This window comes from Carettochelys insculpta, chromosome 7, assembly GCF_033958435.1.
Source record: "Carettochelys insculpta isolate YL-2023 chromosome 7, ASM3395843v1, whole genome shotgun sequence".
NCBI classification, from domain to species: Eukaryota; Metazoa; Chordata; order Testudines; family Carettochelyidae; genus Carettochelys; species Carettochelys insculpta.
Window position 1 is genome coordinate 11524618 of NC_134143.1, and position 26250 is coordinate 11550867.

Sequence of the window (26250 nt, forward strand, 5' to 3'; positions counted from 1 at the left end):
AAGTGTTCCCTCTGTGCTGCATTTGAGCAATAACTTGATCCACCAGTGCATAGCACTGGCTGCTTGGTGTTTTTTAAGATGATGACCGGGTCAGTAACCTCTTTGCAGTTGCTTTAGCAAATTCATTAAAGGGTTCTGTAATGGGGAAATGTTCTGACTACTCTTAGGAAGTACATTTGCATAGACAAAAATTCCAGTGTATTTGAAGTGGGAAGGGAAGAGCTGAGTTTAAAAAGTTGCCATTGAGAGGAGCAATCAATCCATCTTTTTTTTTTTCCTTCCTTACCTTTTTGTATTGTTTTTTAAACTTTGAAGTGAAGAATGCCCCAACCAATAAGGTAAATGGTACTATTGAAGAAGACCCCAAAACAGTCTAAAACAAATTACTGAAATTCATCTTCACTGTTTTAGAAACATGATAGACTTAGAAAAATAACAATGTGTCATTTCTAATTTTTTCTCTCTAGCTGGTGATTTGATTTTTTTTTCCAGCAGTGCACATTATTTGTAACAATGTATAGCATTAAAAGTAATCATTGTGTTGTCTGCAGTTATATTTGATACAACATAAGATGATAATTTGTTTCTTTTAGTACATTTAGGGAAGATGAATACCAGTAAGTTCATTATTCCTCAGAGAATCAAGGATATTTTACTGAGGGTGGATTTTGTGTGTGGTGTGTATGTCAAGGGTATGTGTGACTATCCGAATCCCTTCAATTATGTTTTAAAGGGACCTATAAGAAAACAATAAATCTGTAGTTCTGAGAAATAGATTTTTATTTAATTCATTGTGTTAACAGCTATGAAACCTACTACCTCTGTGTATTCAGGATCTATGTATAAATAGGTGTATGGGGCCTTAGTATTGCTAGGAGTAGTAAAGAAACATTGGGACAAGTACATTTTGGGAATGTAAAAATGTTGAGGTTTAGAGCTTGTGTAACTCTTTAAAAAAAATCATTTGTTCAGTTTGGTATCTAAACTAATACTATAGTTCTGCTGCATTCCGGATCTTTCAGTTGAGATTTTTAACTGTTTCATTGCTGTTCTCTATTAACTATGACATTTAAAAATTCTGTTAGTGCTTAATTGTGCAAACATTTATACTTCCTACAGTGAATAGTTACATTGAAGAAAGGGCTGGGCTTGGTTGTGTCATTGGGAGCAGTCCCATAAGCAAGGTTTTTCTAGACGATGCAATTAATTTTCACACACTGAAATTTATTATACTAATTATTTTAAGTGTTTTTAATATGTTGATGTTTGATCCAGCAAATGAAGAACATCAAGATCAGTGAGACCTCTCAAGTGAATGCTGATCAGAAAAATGTTTTGGAGAAAGGCTAAGACTTCCTAGGTTAAACTTTGTGCTTGTCTCATTTATTTGCATAGAATATATTAGTTAAACAAGGACATGGAAATTACCAGATGAGATCTGATCAGTGGTCCAGTTAGTTCAGTATGTTTTCTCTGGTACCAGCTGTTTCAGAGGAAGGTGCAAGAAAGCCCTCTAGTGGATAGTTATGGGATAACATGTCCTCCTACTTTTGTATTTAGAAGTAGGCTTATGCCCAGAGACTTGAAGATCTGGCTTTTCCAAAGTTCTTACTTGTTTTTGTAATCGTTATTAAAACTTGTAATGTTCATGTTTCCCTACTACAGCTCAATCTTTATTTGAATTTTGCTGAACTTATACTAATAATGAGTCCTAATATTTACTTGTGTCTAGTGTAGAATAATTACTTCCTTCACCAGTTTTGATTTTGTCACCTTCAGTTTAATTTTATGTCCCCTTGATTTTTGTCTCATTAGAGATAGTGTTGTTTCAGTGTGGAGCAGGCATGAACAAGAGGTGTTGTGATAGTTGGGCCTACCAATATACTCTAGTTGTAACCTCCACTAAAAAGAAATGTAAATGTTCATAAGATGTCACAACAGGTGTTAATGAGAACAGGCACAAGAAAACCAAAGAGACATATTGAATTGGTCTAAACAAAAAAACCTCTGGAGATGGTTCAGTGACTGTGCTGAAATTATGCTTGGTAGAAACGGAAGGTGTGGAAATGGAAATTAATGAGCCAGAATTGGTATGTTGTATATTAGGCCTAACTGGTGGACTAAACAATGAGAGGATGGGCTGTTTCGCACACCAGTCCCTTTACAGGTCTGTAATGAGGTTGGCATCACCACAGCAGCACTGCCTGCTGATGGTTTTGGGAATTAGCTGTTTCATTGGTTCACCTTCATGAGTGGTGTCTCACTTACCATTCTTTCCTTGGTCTCCTTCATCCTTACACATCACTCCTGGAACATTGCATCTGCTTCAGGACACTGCCTTCCAGCTGTGTCTGCTCCATGGGTTTTCCCCACCTTCTGGGGGACTAGAAGTTTCTAGTGCTATCACTTGCCTCATTGGCTCACTGTAGTACTCAGTCTAGCTCCATCCTTCAAGGGCAAACTGAAGTCCAGCTATTTGGGGAGGAGGAAAAGGGGGGCCAGGCCGGCCCACCACTCTAGTTTCTGGTCCAGGGACCTTCTAGCAACTCTCCTCCAACTCTGCTCTACTTCTTGCTTCCCTGTCCCCTTTCCCACAGCCCCAGAACCTTCTCTTTGTGTCAGGGCACCAGTCTGGCAGTTGTCAGCTTGGAGCTCTTCCAGCCTCTGCAGGTTCTTCAGCACTGCTCAGTTTTAGGCGCTTCTCTAAGAGCCAGTTCTTCTCTCCTCTCCTCGAGGGAGAGACTGCCTTTCTCTCTACCCTGCAGCCCCCTCATTAGGGCCCAGCGTGGCCCTGATTGGCTGCTTTCAAGCGTTCACTTGATTAGCTTTCAGTAAGTTCTTTCCTGGTTAGCTTGGGCTCCTGCAAGCCAGAGTGGGACAGCTGCCCCACTACAGAGTCCTTAAAGATACTTTTATTGTGGGGGGCATGAGGCTGGGAAGAAGGAATACAAAAAGAAAATATGGCGGCTAGAGGAACAAGCTTCACCATGGTGGCAGTCGGCCCCCGCCCCCGCCCCCACAGTCTCCTGAGACCCCAGACCTAATCCCAAGGGGTGTCCTAACTGGATCCAGATGACAGTGCCACTTCTTCCAGCTCCAGCAGAATCCCAGATATCACTGAGGTGAAGTGGGACTGGACTTAAACCACAACTCCTAGACATGTCTGCTAACTTCTCTTTTCCTAACTGGAATATCATCAAAGATACTGTCAAACAAGGGTTTTCCTGCTTAGTCTCTCTAGCTAATGGAAAAGGGAACACACGATAATGTTAAAATCAAAACCTCACTGAATGTTTTACATTTCAGGTGTTTTAACTGTTCTGCCTTTTCCCTAACTTTACTAAACCATACAGATTTTAAGATTTTTGCTATGGTACTAAGCAGGCTGAGGTCTGTGTGTACCAAACCCCATAGTTTGTGTGTAAAACTATGTAGTGGTAGATGTTGACTGGGTTACGTTAACACGTCTGACCCATTTATTCCAGGTAAATTGATACAGTTGAGCCCAGGATTGATAGTTGTTCATGGCTTTCCACTGAGGAGATGCAACGGTGAGCAAGTCATTTCACCACTTATGCCACTGTTTTCCTCATCTATAAAAGAAGATAATAAATGTGCTTGACTGGATTGTGTTTGAGGCAAAATTAACATTTTATAAAAAGCTTTGATAGTGCTGTTATCAATTATACTGTCAAGACACAAAGTATACATTTTGTGTTTAAATGTGAGGTGAGGGAGGTGGCTACAACATAATATCCATTGGGGAGAAATAACTTCAATATTGCAGTGTCTGGATAAACCAAGAAACTAACATTTAGAAAACAAAATGAAGTTAAAGTATTGTCTTTTGATTTTAAGGAAAGGTGATTGAAATATCACTTTTTGGATAAGAGAAGTAATAATTTGTATTTATTTTTGCCCTAGCCACGAGCTGATCCCATTCCAATATGTAGCTTCTGTTTGGGGACTAAAGAATCAAATCGTGAAAAAAAACCAGAAGAACTGCTCTCCTGTGCAGACTGTGGCAGCAGTGGTAAGTTAGTTCTACTTGCAAATGGTATAAGAGCCATCTGAAATTTATCTTTAAGTCATTGTTCAGTATAAATTTCCTGTTACAGTCAAAATACTCTCATGCCAAGATTTTCAAATCTGAAGAACTAAAAATTAGGCCGTTGTTGTTGATTTGAACCTAAATTTCAAAGGTGCTGAGTGACTTCAGCTCTCACTGAAATCAATGGGAGAAGCATATTTTGAAAATTTGGGCTTTGATTTTAGAAACCTAACTTGTGCATCTGAGTTTCGAAATCTTACCCATTACCTGTAAGACTGTTGGAAACATCTTTCACAGGCACTGAGTTACAGTATTTAAGAGAAGCCTGGGTAGAGGAAAAAGGAATCATATTATCTGTGCTGCTGCAGATTATATATAAAAGCCGATTTTAAAAATATATAGATGAAAATATAAACTTTTTCATCCAGTGATTTGAAATATTAGGCAAATGCCAGTATACTAGTTTTCCCAATATTTATTCTGGTGGAGTAAGCAATTTGTGGAAAATTAAAATTAAAACATTTTAACATCAAATATATAAATACTCTATAGTGCATTCCTGCAGACTGGGGGAGACTTTGTACAAATGTGTGACAACTTAGTGTTTATAGCAGGTAATTTTTGAACAGGCCAATAAAGGACTTTTAGACAACTGATGGTTTTCTCAACGGGCTTGTCCCAAAGGGTGCTCTTCTGTAACCTCTTAGGCAACAAGTGTTTGAACATAAGAACATAAGAATGGCCATACTGGGTCAGACCAAAGGTCCATCCAGCCCAGTATCCCGTCTGCCAACAGTGGCCAATGCCCAGGTGCCCCAGAGAAGAAGAACAGAAGACAATGATCAATGAAGTCATTGAGAAAATTAATGAGATTGGTGGGTCAATGGTGACATAATTTTGAAGGTGTTTCATAGCTGTTAATCTTCCTTTTGGTCTGGATGGTTCCTTTGCTCTGCTGCACACTTGTTATATGACCGTGGACAAGTCACTTATGCCTGGTCTACACTAGAATATTAGGTTGGTTTAACTAAATTGATCAGAGGTCTGAAAAAACACACCCTGAACACTATGGTTACGCCAGCTTAAGTTTCTACGTGGACAGTATTAGGCCAAATGGAAGAACTCTTCTGTTGCCCTAGGTACCACCTCTTGCAGGGGTGGATTACTTACGATGATGGGAGAACCTGTCTGTTAGCTGAGATAATGTCTACATAAAAGCTTAGAACATGGGCTATAACTAGAATTATAAAAAAGGAAATTTCCATTTTTGCAAGATAAACTTTTGCCATTATCTGCTTCTTCTGAATTGATTTGTGTCACCTTGTGACAGACTTCTATAAGCATGTATCCTAATGTATTTACAGCATATAGTAAAGCAAATGGCTGGATTTTCTATATTCAAGTTCATGTTGCCTTTAACTGTTTTATTTGTGACTTACTAATTTCTGAGTGCTTTCTGTCAACCCCAGATCTAATATTAATTTGCAAAGGAGTGCATTAGTGCTTAGTTTGTTAAACTGGCTTCTTTGCAAACAAGGTTTGCATTAATCAGGATGTAATAAATATTAGCTATTCTTGCATTATAAAACAATCTGTGGCAGTTCTAAGGCATGTTAGAATTGGAAGCCTTGACTTTCATGGATCAGCTTCCATTTGAATTAACACTGATACATTCTCTCTGCCTCATTAAGACTAAATTATCTTTAATTAGTTCCTCAGATGTATTAAATATACTAAATGAAATGTTGAGACTGCCAATCAGATTGCCAGATGGCTGAAGTTTAGCCATACTGATGACTTATTAAAATAAAAGTCAATCTCAGAGCACCACATAAACAGGAAAAACTAGACTGCGTAGAGGTTTGTTGCAACTGAACTTGTGATTTGCATGTTGCGGTGGACCTACAAGGTGGTTCCTTTGTGTTGTAGTAAAAGAAACTTGTAGCAATAATCCTTATGCTTGCTGGACCAAGCAAGTCTATGGGTGAAATTCTGATTCAGAGGAAAAACTGCAGTGCTTGTTTTCAGAGGATGTTGGTCTGTGCTCTGTACATTCATTCAATCATATGTGCCATATCATATATGGTCACTCTGACTCCAGCAAAAAAACAGGGAAACTCTGGGAATGCTTGGGAGGGGAGATTCTCCATCAACAGGAGGCTTTTTCACCATTGATACAGAGAAGCTGTTCAGAGTTGAAATCTGGGGTGCTCTGTTGTGCCCGCTTTTGGCCTTTTCTGTCAGAGTACATGTAGAACTAACTAGGGCAGGGTTAGGCAACCAAAATAGCAAGAAGGTTCTTTGTTTCCAATTTGGTAAAAAATTCCATAATTCAGAAGCTGCAGTGCTGGTGAATATGAGATGGTACTTAATAAATAACCTGAAACCCTCCGTTTTGTAACCACTATTTTAAGAACAGCACATGCAGTGATTTGTAATGCGATACATGTTTACTGCAGGACATTAACAAACTTTTAACATATTCTGTTTTCTCAAACTCTGTGTGTGTGTGTGTGTGTGTGTGTGTGTGTGTGTGTGTGTACGTACACACCACTGTTTTCCTGACTTGTACTCCTGAACCTTCTCAGTCTATCTCTCTGGAGGATGCAAGGGGATGTTATCCAGCGTTTTGAGATCACATTTTCTTTGCTATTCAGATACGAGTTGTTCGTTTGTGGGCTTTTAGACGTTCACTGTGTATTGAAAATAATCAGGAGGAGGGTTGTTGGGGTTTTTTTTTTAAACTTTTCAATTATAGCGTCAGGAGCCACAAAGAAGTCCTGAAAGAGCTGCATGCTGCTTGGGAGCCATAGTTTGCAGACCCCTGAACTAGGGCATCTGGTCACACTGCTGTGGGGTTTGCTGAGGCAGCTCTGCACAGTCACAGTGGTACTGTTCAGCTTTGACAGTGTCACGATAATCCTTTGAGCCACATGCTGAGGCTGCTTCTCACCTGTTGTAGAGAGAGGATGATACTGCTTCTACTCCCTACTGCACAGCTGAGAGGTGAAAGGTGCCACAGAGCTTTGGAGGGTGGAGGTGATGTCATACAAACTTACTTTTAATTAGCCAGTGTAGAACATGTTTAGAAATAGAACTATAGGATGAAGTTATGTTGTGGGGATGAATGGAGGAAAGGGGAAGAGAAGATATCTGAGATTGAGGGGAGAGTGAGAACTAGCAAATGTGTACAAATGTAGTTAGACAAAGAAGGCCCAGGGCAGGGAGACCAAGGCATGGGGTTGTGGGGAGGATAGACAAACAAAGACCAGTAGGGGATAGGGCATAGAGAGGAGAAAGGTAACTGGGGTCTGCAGGGAATGGGATGGATAACTTCAGTTAAGGGAGTGGAAATTGAAGCCAAATTAAGGCAATAGGGATGGGTGTCTCCTACTCTCTGCTTATTTACTAGCCCATGTCCCATTTTTAAATTTTAAAATACTGGAAGGAGTGTGGTTGGTTCAGTGGAGAAAGGAACCAACCAAGATATATCCAGCTATTAAAACACTTTTATTTGCATTCTGGCTGTGACAGGTGTCCTCAGGAACACTCTAGTGAATATTTCTCTTCCACATGAATGGGCACTAGAAGCAAGTGATATGTCTGAATTGTTAATGTAACAGAACTGGTGGAAATAGAAGACCACAAAATCTAAGACACTTAGGTTATTAACATTTCTGGATTATGAGAGTATGCAGCATAATAATAGCTTGTCCATTACATAATATTTATTATCACAGTTCTTTGAAAACTTCAACTGATTTATCACAAACCACTTACTACTAAACATAAGACTCTCAGATTCCTGGATGTGGAAACTGAGGCAGACAGTTTGAGACATTTGACATAGATGGTAAGTGGCAGAGGCAGAACCAAACTTACAATTCCTTCTGTTCTCAACTAAAATAAAAACTTCTGTCTAATGACCCCTCTTCTCCAGTATGTAATAGTCTAAAACTGGTTTTCTCCAACTGCGTTCTTTCTTTGGAGCAAAGCTGCATGAAGGGCTTCAAAGCTGTGAGGTCATCCCTGAGATAGCCCTGTGTGTTAAAGGATTTTAGAGATTGGGACAAAGACAGGAAGAAATTCTCCTCTGCTTTATACTCAAGCTTTTTTGTGGTCATTTGGCTCATCCACAGGTAAGGAGATTGACAGCTGTCTAACTTGGAGGAGGGGAGAGCTTGGATCACGTGGCTAGGCTCTTCTCTAAGGCTGTTTCCTCCGAAAGTGGCATGCTAATGAAGAGCCCAAAATATGCTAATGAGGTGCAGGTGCAAATTCCCGGTGCCTCATAAGCATAAGGTCACATGAGTTGGGGTCCGGAAGATGTTCTTTCAGACTTCAAAACAATGTGTAGAAGCGCGGTCTTCTGAAAGTAAGTCCTTCCGGAGGCCCCTTGTTCCCCAAAATTTTCAGGAAGAAGGGGTCTCCAGAAGGACTTCATTCCCCTGGGGGCAGTGCTTCTACACATTGTTTTGGAATCTGGAAGAAAGACTTCTGGACTCCAAATCGTGTGGCCTTATGCTAACGAGGCGCTGGGAATTTGCACCTGCTTCTCATTAGCATATTTCAGGCTGTTCATACAAACAGCCTAAGAGTGCACTGATAAGTATGTATGCAGACATTTCCTTGTGGTTGTGACGATGCATCTGTCTAGAAATAGTGATGAATCAGTATGGCTCTCAGATCTTCTTACCATCCTGACAATTTGTAGTTTGATGGTCTTAATCATCAGTGTGGGTACACAACTGGCAAATTCTTCTTCTTTTGAGGAGTTGCCCTTTCATGTTCATATCACTTCTGTCTTGCCAGAACTAAGGGTAATTACTGGTGAGGTCATTGGCAATAATTGTTCAGTCAATCCTAAAGGAGCATACTGCTGCATTTGCGGAGGTGCCTGTTAATTTGCCTTCTTGAAAGGAGGAACTGATGATCTTAATCATTAACATGTGTCCTCACCAAACATCAACCCCAGAAGGGGCAGAGATCCATTTCATAGGAGGGCATGTAGCAGATACTTGTTATTTCTGTTTAATGCCAAATATTTTTTGAATTTTGTTCATATCCATATCTTACTATGTGGTGTTTTTTTTTACTATTGTCATAAAATGTGTGTTGTAGGACAGCAGAAGGAAGTAATAAAATAACTAAAATATAGAGTATATTTATATAGTTCAGTGAATAGATTTTGAGTGTACTTAAATACTGTAACCTAGTTCTAAAGCTTTGAAATTTATTACTGCTATTATATTAAACTCTCTTTTAATGAATTACGATTCACTCTGTCTCCCACGAAAGGGATGAATTCAAGTATACAAAGAGCTTCCTTTCTCCCCCTGCCTCCTCAACAAGTTGGTAATAATTTAATATGCTGTGGAGACAGCCTGGATAAGACATCATTGTGTTTCAGGCATTTACGGACTTAGTGACACATTATGATTACAGTTAATGCAAACTTTCCACCTCTACCCATACTATAAAAGTATAAAATTCTGAGCATTGCTACATGGGCAGGGTTCTAGTGAGGAAAAACTCTATGTCGTGGCTGTTGTAGAACACAGAAGTTGAAATTCTATTGAACCTCAACACTTTTTAAATACTTTTTTTGCAGGGCATCCATCATGTTTGAAATTTTGTCCTGAGTTAACCACAAATGTAAAGGCCTTAAGATGGCAGTGTATTGAATGCAAGACATGCAGTGCATGCAGAATCCAAGGCAAAAATGCAGTAAGTTCATATTTTAATAGCATAGTGTCTTTGGAGTTTTGTGTTTGCATATTAACACATTTTATGCACTAGTCTCTTCAACTTTACAATTTCAGGCTGCTTTAAAAAAGAGTAAAAATATAAGCCTATATCATTTAGTAAGCTCTATAATCACTGTTTTCCATTTCTTATTGTCCCTCTTACTGTCAGGTTTGAAATATAAAAAGCAGTGATGCGGGATCTTGAGTAATTTTGTATTAACCCTTTTTTAATTTTTTTAGGATAACATGCTCTTCTGCGATTCGTGCGATAGAGGGTTCCACATGGAATGCTGTGACCCACCGCTTTCCCGAATGCCTAAAGGTGATATTGAAAATCTTTCCTGTACCAACCTCTTAGGCCACATGTTTGAGTGCCACTTAGTCTCAGCATTTATGGATTATGGATTTCTTAGCAGTACCATCTGGAACGTGAAAAGCAAATCCTCTTTGAGCTTGACTGTTCGTAAGATTCCTTCCTGCAAAGTGAATGACGTTCCCATTGATCAATTGTATAGCATGAGTTGAGTCACTGAACTGTGTATTCAGAGTGAAGCTGTTGAGCAAGGCCATAACTGACAACCTATGAGATAGACATAGTGGAATGTATCAGGGCACATGGAGAAAATCTCCTTGGAGTCTTCCAGAATATATTGTTAAAATACACGTGACAGTTGTGTTTTCAGAATTCCCTTATTCTTGCGAAGAATCTCTCTCCGCTTAGTGTTACATGTCTTTTCTCTCATTTCATTAAATCCCTGCGGAGACCTTACTGATTTTTTTCATACTTCGTTATAAAAATTGCTCCAGAAGTAGTTGTTTGTAGTACCCTTTGTCTTAAATGATCAATTTTTTTGTATTCAGTTGCCCATCTTTGTGCTTGGCCAGGTAAGGAGAGATGGTGGGTAACATAACTGAGTCACCATATCTTGGAAATTACAGCTAGACTTGATCTGGCCGTTTCTTTCAAGTGCCATTGATGTAGATAGGTTTGTGTTGCCTCCCTTCATTTTCTAAAGTTTATAAGCTGGCTAACATTTTGGAGAGGAGTTTGGAGAATGCTGAAAATAGATGTGAGCATGTCAAAATTACATATTTATTAGTTGTATAGAGTTTTGACCTAACCCGGCAATGAAAGCACCTGCTACTGCATTTTAAAACCATTTCTGGGGGAATTCTGCACAAAAATATTCTGTGTACAGTAATCTAAAATTCTTCAGATTTTATTTCTTAAAATAAAGCACTGGAATCGCACTGATTTCAATTCAACTGCAAGTACAATGGATGGAGAATTGGATTGCCAAGCACTGGAGGAAATCTCCTGTCTAATAATAACATAGCTAGTATTGATTCTTTACTTCTAGTTATTAGTTAACATGTATTTGCAGCCATATGATCAATGTTTCATCACAGGCAACTGAAGAGCAAGTGAGGGTTGGGGAGTTAGTTTATATTCACAGACTGAACCTCTCTAATCCAGCACTCGCTTATCCGGCAACATCCATAATCCAGCATGATTTCAGTTAGCTGGATGAACACTTATCATAGGAGTGGCCAAGTTTCCTGTGATCCCATAAAGTTTGTTTACAACCACCAGTCCTGTTTCTCCTCCATATTTGTGCTGTTATTTAGCTGTACTTTACCCCTACAAGTCTTTCAAGAGCCCAGTAAGCATTGGAAGAGTTGGAATACTGATAGATGATACTGACCTCCTGTGATGCAGCAAATTCTCTTGTTTGGCACTGGTCAGATCCCAAGGGTGCTCGACTAGGTAGGTTCAACCTGTATCACTGATCACATCTAGGAGAGTCAGTAGCAAACAGGTCATGAACTGCATTTGGAAGGGAAATTTTTTCAGTTCAAAAATTTAAACCACTTCTAATTGTTAAATTACCATAACCATTTAAAAGGTCATGCTGTCTCTTACAATAAGGATCCTTTTACACCAGTCTGGCAATGCAAAGGGTCCTTAAAAATTTAGCAGTGGGAACAATTCACTAAGCAGCCAGGCTGGTATGTGTTGCCCTGCCTGAGGGGACAGAGCCTGCTCCATACAGAAATACCCCAAAGCCGCTCTGTGTGCCACAAGCACAGAATGTCTAGCTCTTGCTTTCTCTCACGTGCATGACTGCCTAGCCCTCCTACTGCAGCTGCTCTGGACATCGGTACTAACCTACCTGTGATTCTGGGGAAGGAATTGTGACTGCTCTTGTGGCTTCCCCTTACTTCCCCATCAGAAATCAGTTTTCTGCAGAGAAGCAAAGAAATCTGTGGAGGCCATGAATTTTGCATGTGCATGGTGATGCAAAATTCCCCCAGGAGTGTTAAATATGATTACTGTTGACAAGATTTTAAAACAGTATGGCTTATCAAACGCTGCTAGCAGCAACCGTACTATAGTGTGCTGTCACCAGGAGATACTATTTTCTGGAGGATGCTGTGGTTAAGAAAATTCTTCTGTTAATTGTTTGTAAGCTGTATCGGCATGACCATTCACCATCCAGTTGTCCCCGAGTGATTTTTCCCTGCAAACAGTTGTCCTCAAGAGTGGTTTTCACAGATAGAGATGGTTGTAACTATCACAGTTGGTTACCAATATGAACCTTGCAACCCCAGTTATGCAGTAACTTTTGCAAATTTTTGTAGGTTCCAAGTATGTTTTGATTTCGTTTAACAAAGTGGAGCATAGAGCTATATTAAACTATATATAATCACAGTTAGCCTGATTGTTGATGTAGTATGCTAATATATCTACACTGCAAACCATCATGAATTTGGGGACTCTTTTAAAACATAACAATCCCCTCACACCCTGACAGGATTAAAGCACTGTTCGTTTAACACCATGGATGGAACCAAAACATGTATTTAATTTGCTGCCCCCTTAAATCTTAGTTGGGCTTCAGGAGATACAGAATACGATTTTGTCCTGTCTACATTGTAAGACCAAAAAATTGTGCAGAGACACTACCATGCTGTAACATGTTTCAAGAAGGCAAAGTGCAGCAAAGTTTTCCCTCTAGATCAGAGCAACCTACCAATGTTTCCTTTAATTTTTCCATCCACGTGCGGAATAAATTGTGTTACGTGCATTGAGGCATAGGCGGATATCCATCACCATTAGAAACATGCTGCCAGCTGTGGGCACTCAGCTTATTAGCTGGTCAACACCTGAATCTGCAATAATGCACCTGAGGTGTAGCATTGTATTTCATGAGTACAAAATGGGCACCTGCCACATGGATGTACAGTTAAAATAATTAAGTTCATTTTTTTCTAAATCAATGTAGGGATGTGGATTTGCCAAGTCTGCAGACCAAAGAAGAAGGGAAGAAAGCTACTTCACGAGAAAGCTGCACAAATAAGACGACGATATGCAAAACCTATTGGACGGCCGAAAAACAAACTAAAGCAACGAATGTTGTAAGTTCCATTTTTTCAGTTGACTAGAGTGTTCTTGAAAATGTAACACAATGAGATTTTAATTGACCGATTTATTTAAAATGAAATCACAGTAATTCTTTTGCTGAGGACTACAGTCTCAGGAAAAACCACATAAAAAGCACCTATTATGCACAATCTTCAATGTAATGGATGGAAAGTAATTAAGTACAGTTGGTATTTCTGAGTCGTCTTATGGCAGCAAAAAGTTATCCTAAAAATCTGCATTACTTTCAAAATAGTCACTGTTGAATCAAGGGAAGGAGTTAGATTTAAATTCATATGTGAACAGTGCCTTTTTCCCAAATGAAAATGGTGCCAATGATCCTCAATAACAAATAGCTATATGATGCTTTAAAAAAAAACACTAATTGATCATATCAGGGTCATCTGCACAATCCCTATCAAATGGATGATACACAGATAAAGTGAAAAATGTAATTCACCTTACCCCAAAAGAGATCTTGCAACAATCCTCCTGTTGATTTGTTGCCCATTCAGGAGACTCTTCCATGCTGAGTGTTTATTTGCAAAAAGATGCTGTTTCAGAAAAGCCATTTGCCACCTCCTAACATTGCTACAAATGCCCTCTAGATGTGTATGAAACCCCTGCCCACAAAACAGGTGACATTGTGAGTCTGTTCCCAGTTCAATCCTCAGAGGTATTCCATGGGACCGAGCTATTGAGTCCAGAGTTACTTTGGAAAAAGTCCTTTTGACCTTTGTTGCTGTTTAAATAGATACTGGTCAGGAGTGGGACAGGCTGCAATTCCTCATACCTCTCTTCCACTTATGGGATAAGTAATGCATCAGTGAAGAGGCTGTTGTCACTCTTTTTTGGCACCTACTTTTTCCGGGAACATTTATATAACAACACAGAGTTGTAGGGTATCTTAAAGCTGGAGGCAGGTCTGCTGACTGGATGAAGGAACTACTGCCTCCCTTGTCCTTCTCCCAACCTTTTAATGCTACACACATGAGAAAGCAAAGCAAGAAATATTCATAGCATGGACTAAAAAGACAGCTTAGAAAAAGGGCAAAATTGAAAGCCATCTCACTGATTCATTTTGTCAACTTTGCACTAAGCGCATCTATGGAGTTCACTCATCATTTCTTGTTCCAAGAGTGAGGTTCAGTGATGTATGCACACCACTGATTGCCACATCTTGACACCATAGCATCAGTTTGCAAAGTTTAGAGCACATTAGTTACTTCTTGCTCCTCTTATAATGACTGTTACTCTGGAAATGAGGTGAGACGGTTACAAAGTAGATTGATTGGTAGCCTCCTTTTTGGGAGCCCAGTAATATTCCGTCTCATATTCTGGTGTTAGAAGAAAATGAATGTGCAAACACAGCTGCTTAGTTAGAGGAATCAGATCTCCTTGTTCTCCAAAATTGTCCTGTATTTTTATGTCTGTGTCAAGAGGGTTTAATGAAACGAGCTTGGGCCTATCTTCATCAGATTTGGGCCTGATGATGCCAGATTTGGGCTTGTCCCAATTGGGCCAGATTTGGGCTTGTCCCAATTGATAGCCCCATTTCACAATGGAGTTTCTCTGCCATTCTCTTTCCTACTTCTTTGTTGCTGTGCTTCCCTGCTCCAGGTTGTACACTGGATAGCTCCATTTCTGTGGCAAAATCAGAGAGAGATGTGACCATCAGAGAGGCAGGTTGATGAGTTGGTAGCATGCTGGGGCAGCACAGAAGCTGAGCCAAACTTTTGCATTAATGTTGAACATGAGGAATGGGTTTTTCTAAATCTGCAAAGCAAGATAAGGATAGTAGCGTGTCACTGTTCATCATGTGTTCCTACATATGCCCCTGCATGTGCCTTGCAACCCTTTCTTCCCCTGCTATTCATTTGTACTTTTATGGTTCTCATCACTGTCCTGTGGGAGAGTTTCTTCGTCATTAATGAACACTGATACACACCTAAAGCTGTCCTACGGTTTCTTCACTCTCCATTGCCAGTGATGCTCTAAAAATTTGGTTAACTTAGAGTTAAGGTTGACTGGCAGCATCTCCTACTGGTCCAGAATGTCAGGTGCCCTTATACGTAATCCTCTCAGTACTAACATAGTTATGATAAATTAAATTTAAACCTTTGACAACTAGGAAATATACTGTTGCAGGAAGTCTCCCGCAACAACTTAATTTTGCCCCCTTATGTCACTGTGAGAGAGCACAGGACTGTACTCTTCTTGAGCAGCTGGAGGACAGAGTGGAAAATGCACCAAGTAATGCAATAGAAACTATTTGGTTGAGCATGGATCAGGCTCAGTAAACACAGATTAGCTTGACATGGCCCTACATTCAACCACTTTGTTTAGTCAAACCACCAAAGAGTTCCTAGATCCTAACACCTGTCCATCCTTATCCTAGACAATCCCTGTGAGACATCACTGTCACCTACATGTGACTGAAACTGGCAGTGCTCTGTGATGTGTACCACCAACCTGCTAGAGAGAGAGAGATATCGGGAGATCTCCCTAAAGCAATAAAGCAGGACAAAGGAAGTGCATGGAACTTGGTGGAAGCCAGTGCAGATAATGCAGAGTTCTAATGGGCACTGAATGTACAAGAGAGTGTTAGAAATGGTGAAGTGCTCTTACGTTCCTCTCTCTTGTTGCCATGCAATGTGGAACATCAGTATTTGGAGGTAACAATGGTAATTGTTACACCAGCTTTAAGATCTGGAGATGAGCTCCACGTAGCTCAAAAGCTTGCATCTGTCACCAGCAGAGGGTGGTCCAACAGAAGATGCAGTATCACCCACCTTGTACGTCTAATACCTGGAACTAACAAGGGTACAACATCATGGCAAACTAAAATACCTGTAGAGTTTTAACAGTTTTTGTCTGCTTGGCCTTCTGTGTGTCAAAGAGAAGGAAAGAGATTTCTGATTCCTCTGTCACAGCTGTATGACCATGACTTGCTGCAGTTAACCTCTGGATCAATGAGTTAGGAGCCCAGCAGATGTCAGTAAGAACGTATGAACAACAGTAGTGCTGTAGCATCGAGTTAGACAAATTGCAATGTAGATTTTGTTTAGGAGTAGGAAGGTTTTTGATTTGGTCCAGAGCTTATTGCCTTTTGCAGGAAGGCAGTGGTGAGGGAGCCATTACCTTGACCTGTAGTTCCCGTTTTTCAGAAACTTAAGTATAATAGGAGCATTTGATGTTCTGGAAAGTAGAAAGCACTACTAACAACATTAACCAAATTTTGGGGCAGTGAATTTCCCTTTTTCAAAGAAGTGTTGCTGATGAAGGGAGCATCAAGAGACACCTGTCTGGAGGAAGATGAGAGATTTTCCTAGAAATACCACCTGTGCCTTTTTTCTGACTTCTCCATGCCCCTGGTGGGGCTAGAGTAGCCCTGGAGAGAAGTGAAGGTAACGACCAGGGGACTGTGACAAACACACCAGCAACTGACAGGGGAGGAGAAACCTTAGACTTCCTACTTCACTCTGGAGATAACTACCAGCGTAGGCATTAAAAATAAAGGAAAAAAGTATGAGTCCTCTCAGCTTTTCATTGTAGTAGTGTTTCTGCCCCACTCTCCTCTTCGCTACGGGTGCATATTCCATCATGACAGGGATGGCATCTGAGGGCCTTGATTTCACTTCTGCTAAAGCACAACAGAACCATTTAAAATGACATGGTACCATTCTAACATCTTGCTCTTTGGGCCATTGCATCACAGCCATACTATAAGTAAATCATTTAAAAACGGCCAGGTTCTCTAAAAGAGCTTGTGTGATGGTTTTAACTATAAAGATCTCATTTCCCCACTTGCGTCTGAGGATTCTTGGCTAATCCTGAGGCTGATTTTTAGGATTTGTGCAAAAAATAAACTATTCCTCTGTCTTCCCAATTGTACGTATGTGTCATACTCAAAAGAGCATAGGGTTTCCCACTGAAGAGTATTCCTTAAAAATGGGATTATATTTTAATTTGCAAGCATGAGTAAGAGGACTAGAGAAGAATAATTCCTTAAGTGGCTCTATTGCAAAACTAATCCAAGTTTAAAAGCAGTAGGAGGATATGGGAGATGGTGAACCTAACCATCTTTCATATGGTGCTGGCCCTTAATGTGTACAATGTTGTTGAAGCTGCTTAGGCCTTTCAGTGTAGCGTATGGAAATTTATCCTCTACTAGAGAAATAGGACTTCTACTTGGAACCATGAACAAGGCAAGTTACTGCTGAGGATTAGGTAACACCAGGTGCTCGTTAACCTCTGTGCCCTGGTGGTTATTGGCACCATCTGGTATTGACAGTAGGTGCTGTGGCTATGGCATCAAAATATTCGTAAGACTTTAGAGAGAGGAAATAATATTTTGAAATAACATTGGGAATTCTAAGAGCTTATCAGCTACCCAAATTCAGTGATAAGTGGGAGTGAAGCAGAGGGCAGTTTTAAGGCTGGTGAGCTCTTGGAGATCATGTACCAGGTGGTAGTACAAGGCAGTTCCATCTTTAACTAGAGTAATCTGTTGGAATTAATTGTTTCCGCTTCACCATTCAGAAGGCGAAAATCTGTGGAAGAAAACCTTCCTCTGCAAAATACATAAGCTAACTTTTTAAATAAATGCAAGGATGCATTAGGGGAAAGGAGTGGAATAATTTGATGCAATTATGCAGCTTTGTTTGGGTTTGCAATATAACGCTTTCTGATGACATGTATTTCTTTACTATGAAGAACCTCAGCTCTTCAGTTAGTATTTACTTCAGCCAAATACCATTCTTCAATATTCTGTCATTCAGTCATTAGCCATGAGCTGAATCAGCTTTATTTTTTTAAATTTATTTATTTATTTTTAAAATGCGGGCTTTGGTCTGAAGCATGCCCTTTGCTCACTCTTAGTAAAATTCACCACTTCTCCTCAGATTCCTTCATATCATGCCTAACCCACTTATGACTTTTCTCTGATCATTGTTTTATTTATGTTTCTGCTGGTTCCCTACTTCTGTCTTTTTGCTTTAACTACACTTTTTTTTTCTAAAAAATAGAGGTCGCTTTGTTAGCTGTGTGGTAGTGCTGTGCATAAACTGCCTCATTTTGAGCACAGAGCTTCATTTTTTGAAAGGGGATATTTTTATGCACTTGTATTAAAAAATACTAATTTCAGTGGTGTAATCTAACAAGATCATACAAAAATACCAGTGTACTGAGGATTGGCTGTATTATTTCCCCATACTGGTGGAACACTTCTGCTAGCTTTTAATGAACATTCTGGTGAAATCAATTAAAATGTTTTGATGTGCTGGGTATACTTAATAGCACAGGGCGTGCACATCTGGATGTATGTTACAGATTCCACAGCAGTGAATCAATTGATGTTAACAAAGCCAGTATATTAATGATTTTTCTCCCTTGAAAGCATATTTTCCTTAAAATAAATTGTATTGTGTATACTGAAGACTTTTCCATCCCACTTCCTTACTATTGATATAGGCTATGGACTATCCAGTGAAATCTGATATTTATCAGCTGTTCACTTTCATTCACTGAATCCTGTCAGTAGTGCATAAATATTCAAGGGTCACGGTTCCACTATTGACTTTTAAGTGCAATGGCATATATGTTTTATGTAAAATTGTTTGTCAGCAGTTTTTGTAGTTTTTTTTAATGCTGATTTTATTTTCCAAATTTTTGCATAGGTCTGTAACCAGTGATGAAGGATCCATGAATGCATTCACAGGAAGGGGGTCACCTGGTAGGGGTCAAAAGACTAAAGTCTGTACCACACCTTCATCTGGTCATGCTGCATCTGTGAAGGATTCAAGCAGCAGATTGCCTGTTACAGACCCCACTCGGCCTGGTGCCACCACCAAAATCACCACCACCTCCACCTACATATCTGCCTCTACACTTAAAGTTAACAAGAAAACCAAAGGGCTCATTGATGGCCTTACTAAGTTTTTTACACCATCACCCGATGGTCGCAGATCACGAGGTGAAATAATAGACTTTTCAAAGCACTATCGTCCAAGGAAAAAGGTCTCTCAGAAACAGTCATGCACTTCTCATGTGTTGGCTACAGGTACCACACAAAAGCTAAAACCTCCACCTTCTTCACTTCCACCCCCAACTCCCATCTCTGGTCAGAGCCCCCGTTCACAAAAATCCTGCACTTCCACCTCTTCTAACTCTCCCCAAAGTTCTTCCAGTCAGTCAAGTGCACCTTCCTTTAGCAGCCTTCCTAATAACAGTCAGCTAAAGGGACTCTTTGATGGACTTTCTCATATTTATGCCACCCAGGGACAGTCTCGAAAAAAGGGGCACCCAAGTTATGCACCACCCAAACGTATGCGTCGTAAACCAGAGTTATCTTCCACATCAAAATCTAATATCCATTTCTTTGGAAAGAAAGAGATTAGAAGTAGGTTTATTTCTCATTCCTCCACCTCTGGATGGGGTGTGTCTAGAGGAGGTGCTTTTAAAGCAATTGCTCACTTCAAGCGAACAACTTTCCTTAAAAAGCACAGGATTCTAGGCAGATTAAAGTATAAAGTGACCCCTCAGATGGGGACCCTCTCACCAGGGAAGGGGAGCTTGGCAGACGGAAGGATTAAACCTGATCAGGATGATGGTAAGCAAAGGTCAAAGCTCCAACCAAACCTGCGTCCCGTCCAAAACCAAAATTCTTATTTTGTCACATAGGTCTTAGCTATTTCTCTTATTCTTACTTCACTTTCATACAAAAGCAATGAAACTTTGACCTTTTATCTAATGCTAACTAAACCTCCAAAATGTTTTTTCTCACTAATACTTTACCACCGTTTTATTATTATTTTTGCATCTGTACTGGCACTAGGCTCCCCAAATGTCTTCATAATGTTGCTTATGTCTTTGTAGTACCGCATGAGTAGCCACTTCCATGCTACTTTCTTGTTCTTTCCCCTGCCCCCTGTCTGGCAGTAGTGCTGTCATTATGATTGTGTGATGTCAGTGCTTACAATAATGGACATTTCAGTTCTTCATCTCCCTCTCTTCCATTGCTTTTTTTCATGACCAATTCCATCCTGCTGCAGTCTCCACAACACTTAATCTGTACTGCTGTAAAATGTCCTTTTCCTAATTATTTTTATTTAAGTTAGAGGAAATATATTTGTCGGAGTGTACATTTAGCATAGCATTGGCTTCTCTAATTTTTAAGAGGTGGGGTTTTTGTTTAAACTAGCACTGAAGGGGACACAGTTTTTTTTATTTTTATGGAGGGATAGTGTTAGAGACTAGAATGAATTATACATATACTAGTATCACCTTAACAGTTTTGGCAAGGTCGTGTTCAGGATTCATTTAGTATAGTTGAAGTGGCCTATAAAGGCCTATAAGAGAGAGAAAAGAAAATAGTGAAAATTGCTCTTGCAGCAGCTTTAAAAACTAGAGGGGGGTGGAGGGAAAGTGTAGTTGCTATAACAATTGTAAAGAATTCAAAATTTAAACTAGAATAGGAGTTTTTAACAGCCATCATCATCTGCAGTGCTGTTTAGGAGTACCACTCAGGAATTGTAAGACATGTGGTCTTCATGTCTTTGAATAATCCTTCTGCTGGTTTTAAATAACAGATACAGAAATCAAAATAAGCATCAAACGAGAAAATACAGATGCAATTCTGGTGGGGAGCAAGAAAGTTGTTACTGAGGAGGATGTGGAAGTTTTTAAACAGGCTCGGGAACTTTCTATGGAGGTAAGACTGAAAATCACATCAGTAATAAAACATTTTGTGGTTAGTTTAGTTACTTTTATGAATATACTTTGATTTTTCAGATGTTTGTTCATCCTCCATTGTATTTTTGATATTTTCCTTTGACCTAGTGTTTCATACTTAGTGTGTGTTTATATGTTGCATATACATAGGTTCCCTTAGATCAGGGGTGAGCAAAGTTTTTACGTAAGGCCCCACTTTTTGTCCCTGCAGAGTTCCCCTCCCCTGGCCAATGACCCTGGAAGCGAGCAGTGGTCTCCTGGAAGTGACGTGCTGCTCTCCCTCAGCGGTGGTGAAGGCCCCAGGGGCCAGTGGGCAGACTGCAGATAAATAAGCTTTCTGAGTGCCACTTTTTCTTTCAAAAAGCTTGGCTTTTACTTTTAGTTCATTCAGGGGAGTAAATCTCCTTTTTTATCAGTTGGACCCATGGGATCATTCCTCTGACCCTGGCACTAAACAGAAAGAGGATGATAGTAATTTGTGCTATTTTTGTAACTTATACTGATTCTTACCGTAAAGGATTCTCAGCAGCAATGAAACTTTAAACAAAATATGTTCCTCTCTTTATATCAGACTCTCAGAAGCTTTGAAGCAAGCCCATCCCAGGGTGTCTCAAGAAATTAAGTCTGAACACGACTTATAAAATAGAATTAGCATTTGTAAATTAAAGCCACTGGTGGAACCTGAGCCCAGAGCCAGTGCTTGGGAGATCTCAGCATGCTGCTGAAGGGGGATTTACTTTTCTTGAGAGCCCTGCCTGGCGGGAGCAGGGAGTGAGTAGCTGGTAGTTGCTGATCTGGTCAGGCCTGGAAGCTGAGCTGTCTTGTTTTCGTTAGAGTGTGAAGCCTGCCTGCTTCTCTAACCACAGTGTCCCGCAGCCTCTGCTGCTGGCAGCTGCAAGCAGAGCCTTTTGTAACACATGGGACAGGCTGTGTACACAGTGGGACGTTTTCCCTGAACACTCAGCCTTGCTCACTTTCCTGCAGGAGAGTTATTGACTCATTAATGAAGCTATTCTCCTGCAGCAAGGCCACATCCTCCTCCTGGGGGAGAGAACTGGAGTGAGCTGCTGCCTCTGGCCAAAAAAAAAAAAGGGGGGGTGCGGGGGCAGGAAAGATTTCCTCTCGGAGATCAGCACAACAGGAGTGGAATGGCTGGGGGAAGGCAAAGGAGGCTGTGCTGTGGGAAGGGGAAGTAGCAGCCTGATCACCTTGCACACCCCCCTCTTACAAAATTTCATGCCCCCCACTTTGCACACCCCTGCCTTAGATTACAGCTATGTTATCCCTGGGAAGTGAACCAGATGAGTGACGTTTGTGGACTTTAGGTATCTTACTCTGGTTGACTAGGCAAAGAATGGAAGACTAAAATCTTGACCAGCCCTTTGGACATGTAAGTGTTGGTCATTAGGAGCTGTGCATTATGCCCTTTCTCCCCAACCCTCCACCCCCATGCAGAAAGCAGCCGTTATGAAAAGCCACCAGAGAATGTCAATGTCCTGTTACTCTTCTGTAAGGCATGCCACACTGGGTTTTATGATTGGAATATAACTTTACTGCTTATGTTTTCCAGTTATTAAAATGCTTTACATTTGATAAGATTATGGTCATTTGAAATGTTTGAGTTGGCTCTGCCTTCAAACTGTTGTATCAATTGATGCTCACACGCTCTTGTAATTTTAGTTTGTGTTATAAATATATACCCTTCTGAGGCAGGATATCTTCCTTTGCTCTTTATAAACTTGCTTTGACTGAGGAAACCTCTGATGTACACACTGGATTTCTCTCTGGCAAAACAGGGATTTTGTTTTCCGGGGCCAGTGTAAAGGGGCACTGTTTTTTTCAATCTTACTGTGCAAGGCGCTGTTCACGGGTGGCACTCAAGGAGACCTTGTGCATCAGGCAAACACTGCATCTCTGGAATGGAGGGTGCACATGGCAGCACCCACTATTTTTTTTTTTTTTGCAGGGTGATGTCAGAATCTAGAATCGTGCCCTCCTGTACAAGCCCTGTTCTGCCCCCTCCACCTATTGTAAGGTAGGGTAGCAACATCAGATGATGTGGGCCTTTGTCCATGAAAACTTATGCTCCAAAATATCCATTAGCTTATAAGGTGACACAGGACTTCTTGTTGTTTTTGCAGATACAGACTAACACGGCTGCTCCTCTGATATTTAGCTGACATGATTGCAGTCCCTTGATAGGACAAAGACCTCCAGGGTCCACTCAGGAAATTAAATGGGGACTTTGTGGTGGGAAGTTTACCTTAACCAAATAAATCCAACTGTCTATATTGTGACTCATGGCAGAGGGATGAGAATTTGTTTAAAGAGCAGTTGCTAGCAGCAAACTAAGAGGTAAAATCATCAACAGCCAATTTCAGAATAGACCAGAACACTTAGGGCTGACATTGTGTCAACCATAAATCACGTGTCTATAGGGTATTTGCACTTCTCAGTCCTGTGAAATTGTTTGTTCCTGAAAGCTAGGCTACACTCCTTTAGAATAGATGGAGGTGCCACAGGACTTTTTGATGTCAGCTAAAGTTAACATATATTTTAACTCCCTCTGGGCACTGGAGGTTGCAGATTGGACCCTCCATGCAACTGCCTGGAGCAGGGGTTTGTCGCCGTCTGTGATAAAATAGGTGCTATTTATGCCACCGTCCTTCATGTGGTTCTGCTGGGGAAGGACCTCTTAGAATTGGATCCAGGACTTCAAACAAGCAGAAACAATTCTCTCTGAGATTTACTAAACCAGGAAGCCTGTTTAGCTGGACCTGACTTCTGACAGACCTGCCTGTTTTGTGATCAGCATCTCCGAGCATCCAGCCCTCCAGCGGAATGCCATTTTCAGCCAGTTTTTACTGCCTCTCTCCAGTCCGGACAGGCTTTCTTCATCCTGGATTCCATCCCCATATTTTGCCACTTCCAGACAGCTCATCAAGGTTTCCTAGTCTTAAGCAAGTGAAAGTGAAAATTGACCCTTTTCTCATTGCTTCTAACTGGAACATTTTGCTTTTGTTACACCTGACAGAAAATTGGATGTGTAAACAGCAGTGAAACAAGTGGCCGATACCCTTCAGTGATAGAATTTGGGAAATATGAGATCCAGACCTGGTACTCTTCACCTTATCCGCAGGAGTATGCAAGGTAATAAATAGAATGGCCCAGATTTCTGGGGGGATAGTTTCTGTGATGGAGAGGATGGGGGCTTTGTCCTGGTTATTTTGCTTCACAGTATTTCAGATGAGATTACATTTCACAAACACATTGAGGCAGCAGCCAAAATTATTTCTTCTCAAAGCACTTCTTTTGCAGTCTTACTCATATTGTATGAGTTCTTATTTGTCCCTTTATTGCAAACATAACTATAAATCTTACCTTTTGTTTTTATGCCCCACCTTGTACTTCCCTCTTCTGGTAAGAATGATATATATATTGTGAACAGAATATACTGACATCAAGGGAACAGAAGCATGCTGGATCAGAACAGCTTCATCTTGTTAAACACAGGGCTTTCTAGTGGCAATAGCCTACTTCACCTATTCATGAACTTTGCTCATTTTTGCCACACTGATTTGAGCAACCAGCTAATTTAATCCCATGGGGAGGCTGCAGTGATAGTGGTAGTACATTAGTATGAACCAACAGTGTACTATGGCATTTAAAATGAACGTTGTGATTCTCGGATGCCCATTGTGAAACAGTGAAGTGATAATTCCTCTGTATAGTGGAGGAAATTGTCTCTAGAATGGATGCACTTTTAGGCACCAAATTGCCCATAAGGTGCATCTACAGAAAACGATAAATGATGAAAAGTCTTCAGGGGTGGTTTACCAGGAAAGAAATATGTGCATATATTAGCATAGTGATAGAGATGTGGAATCAGTGCCTACAAATACTTGAAGGAAGTATCAAAACAAAAGGCAGTCAAGTACCACTTTAAAGACTAGCAAAATAATTTATTAGGTAAGCTTTCGTGGGACAGACCCACTTCTTCAGAGCATAGTGGGTCTGTCCCACGAAAGCTCACCTAATAAATTATTTTGCTAGTCTTTAAAGTGGTACTTGACTGCTTTTTGTTTTAATAGTGTATAGACTAGCACGGCTCCCTCTCGGTTACTCTTGTAGGAGGTAAGCTATCTTAACCACCTATAAATGGTCCCAGTGTGTGCTAGTTGCTTTTAGAGGATGTATAAATTGGCCTCTTCTCCAAAGAGATTATAATATAATTAGTTTATATAACAGTTTCTGTAGTTTTAAAGTGATTAAAAACCTAGTGCTAGAAAATTTACTACAGGGGACAGTTTTTTGTTCTAGCCGTATAATATGGACCTGGTGAACTTTTAGGTCTTCTCTTTCTCTAATTCCTGTGACGTTATGTGAGGTAGCGAATGACAGTTCAGGACAGGGATCAGTCAAGATGAGGCATCCTTCACTTCTGACTCAGCTGAATCAGCTCCACTATGTTATAAAACCTTTCCTCTAATTTCAGAGAAAATCACTTGCATGACTCTCTCTAATGTGCATTACAGGCGGTCCCCAACTTATGAACACATCAACTTACAACCCTTTGTATTTACGACCAACCTCCAGCTCACCCCACCCCCGTGCACCCCAGCTCACCTCCCCCCAGCGGGGGGCTCCAGCCGCACACCTGGGGCTCCCCCACAACCCCTCCTCCAAGCTGCCCCCCCCTGCCTGCTCACGCATCTCACCCTGGTGCACCTCTGTTCAACCCCTCCCCCTGCCTGGCTCACCCCCCCGCCCCAATGCATGGGGTTCTGACTTCAACCTGTGCCTGGGGCTCTGGCTCCCGGCCCCCAGCGGGGCTCCAACCCCCCCTCCACTCAACCACCCTGCCGTGGTGCACCCCCCCATTCAAGCCCCCTGCCCGGCTCAGTCCCTCCGTCATGTGGCCCCAGCTCCCCCCTACCCCCGTGCTTGGTGCTCCAGCTGTCAGCCACCGCCAGCATGCACAGGGGCTCTATTCTCCCCCTGCCAGTTCAACCCAACCCTGCTCTGGTTCAACCCCGTTCAGTTCCCCCTCTGCCTGGCTCAACCCCCTCCCTGTCCCCAGCTGACCCCCCGCCTTCCCCGGCACTCACTGGGCTGTCAACCACCAGCATGTGCGTGGGGTTCAAACTGTCAGTTGCTGCAGGTGCATGAGGCTCTAGCCCCCCAGCTAATCCCCCCCCCTCCGGTTCACTCTGCTCAACCCCCCACGGCCCCAGCTCACCCTTCCCAGCATATAGGGCTCCGGCTTCAACCTGCGCCCAGGGTTCCCAACCCCCTGT

The 26250-nt window shown here is 41.1% G+C and overlaps 1 protein-coding gene across 5 annotated transcripts in view; it reads left to right on the forward strand.

Moving 5' to 3' along the window:
• Nucleotides 1-26250, forward strand: part of KAT6B (lysine acetyltransferase 6B) — a 202408-nt gene that overhangs the window by 102523 nt on the left and 73635 nt on the right. For 2 of the 5 annotated variants that reach the window (XM_075000017.1, XM_075000018.1), the window contains exons 3-9: nt 3925-4033; nt 9663-9778; nt 10039-10120; nt 13086-13218; nt 18901-19283; nt 20812-20933; nt 23988-24103. In XM_075000017.1, the coding sequence (XP_074856118.1) occupies nt 3925-4033; nt 9663-9778; nt 10039-10120; nt 13086-13218; nt 18901-19283; nt 20812-20933; nt 23988-24103 (1061 nt within the window). Of the gene's footprint in view, nt 1-3924; nt 4034-9662; nt 9779-10038; nt 10121-13085; nt 13219-18900; nt 19833-20811; nt 20934-23987; nt 24104-26250 lie in introns of all 5 variants that reach the window. The other 3 variants (XM_075000019.1, XM_075000020.1, XM_075000016.1) reach the window with 2 other exon arrangements.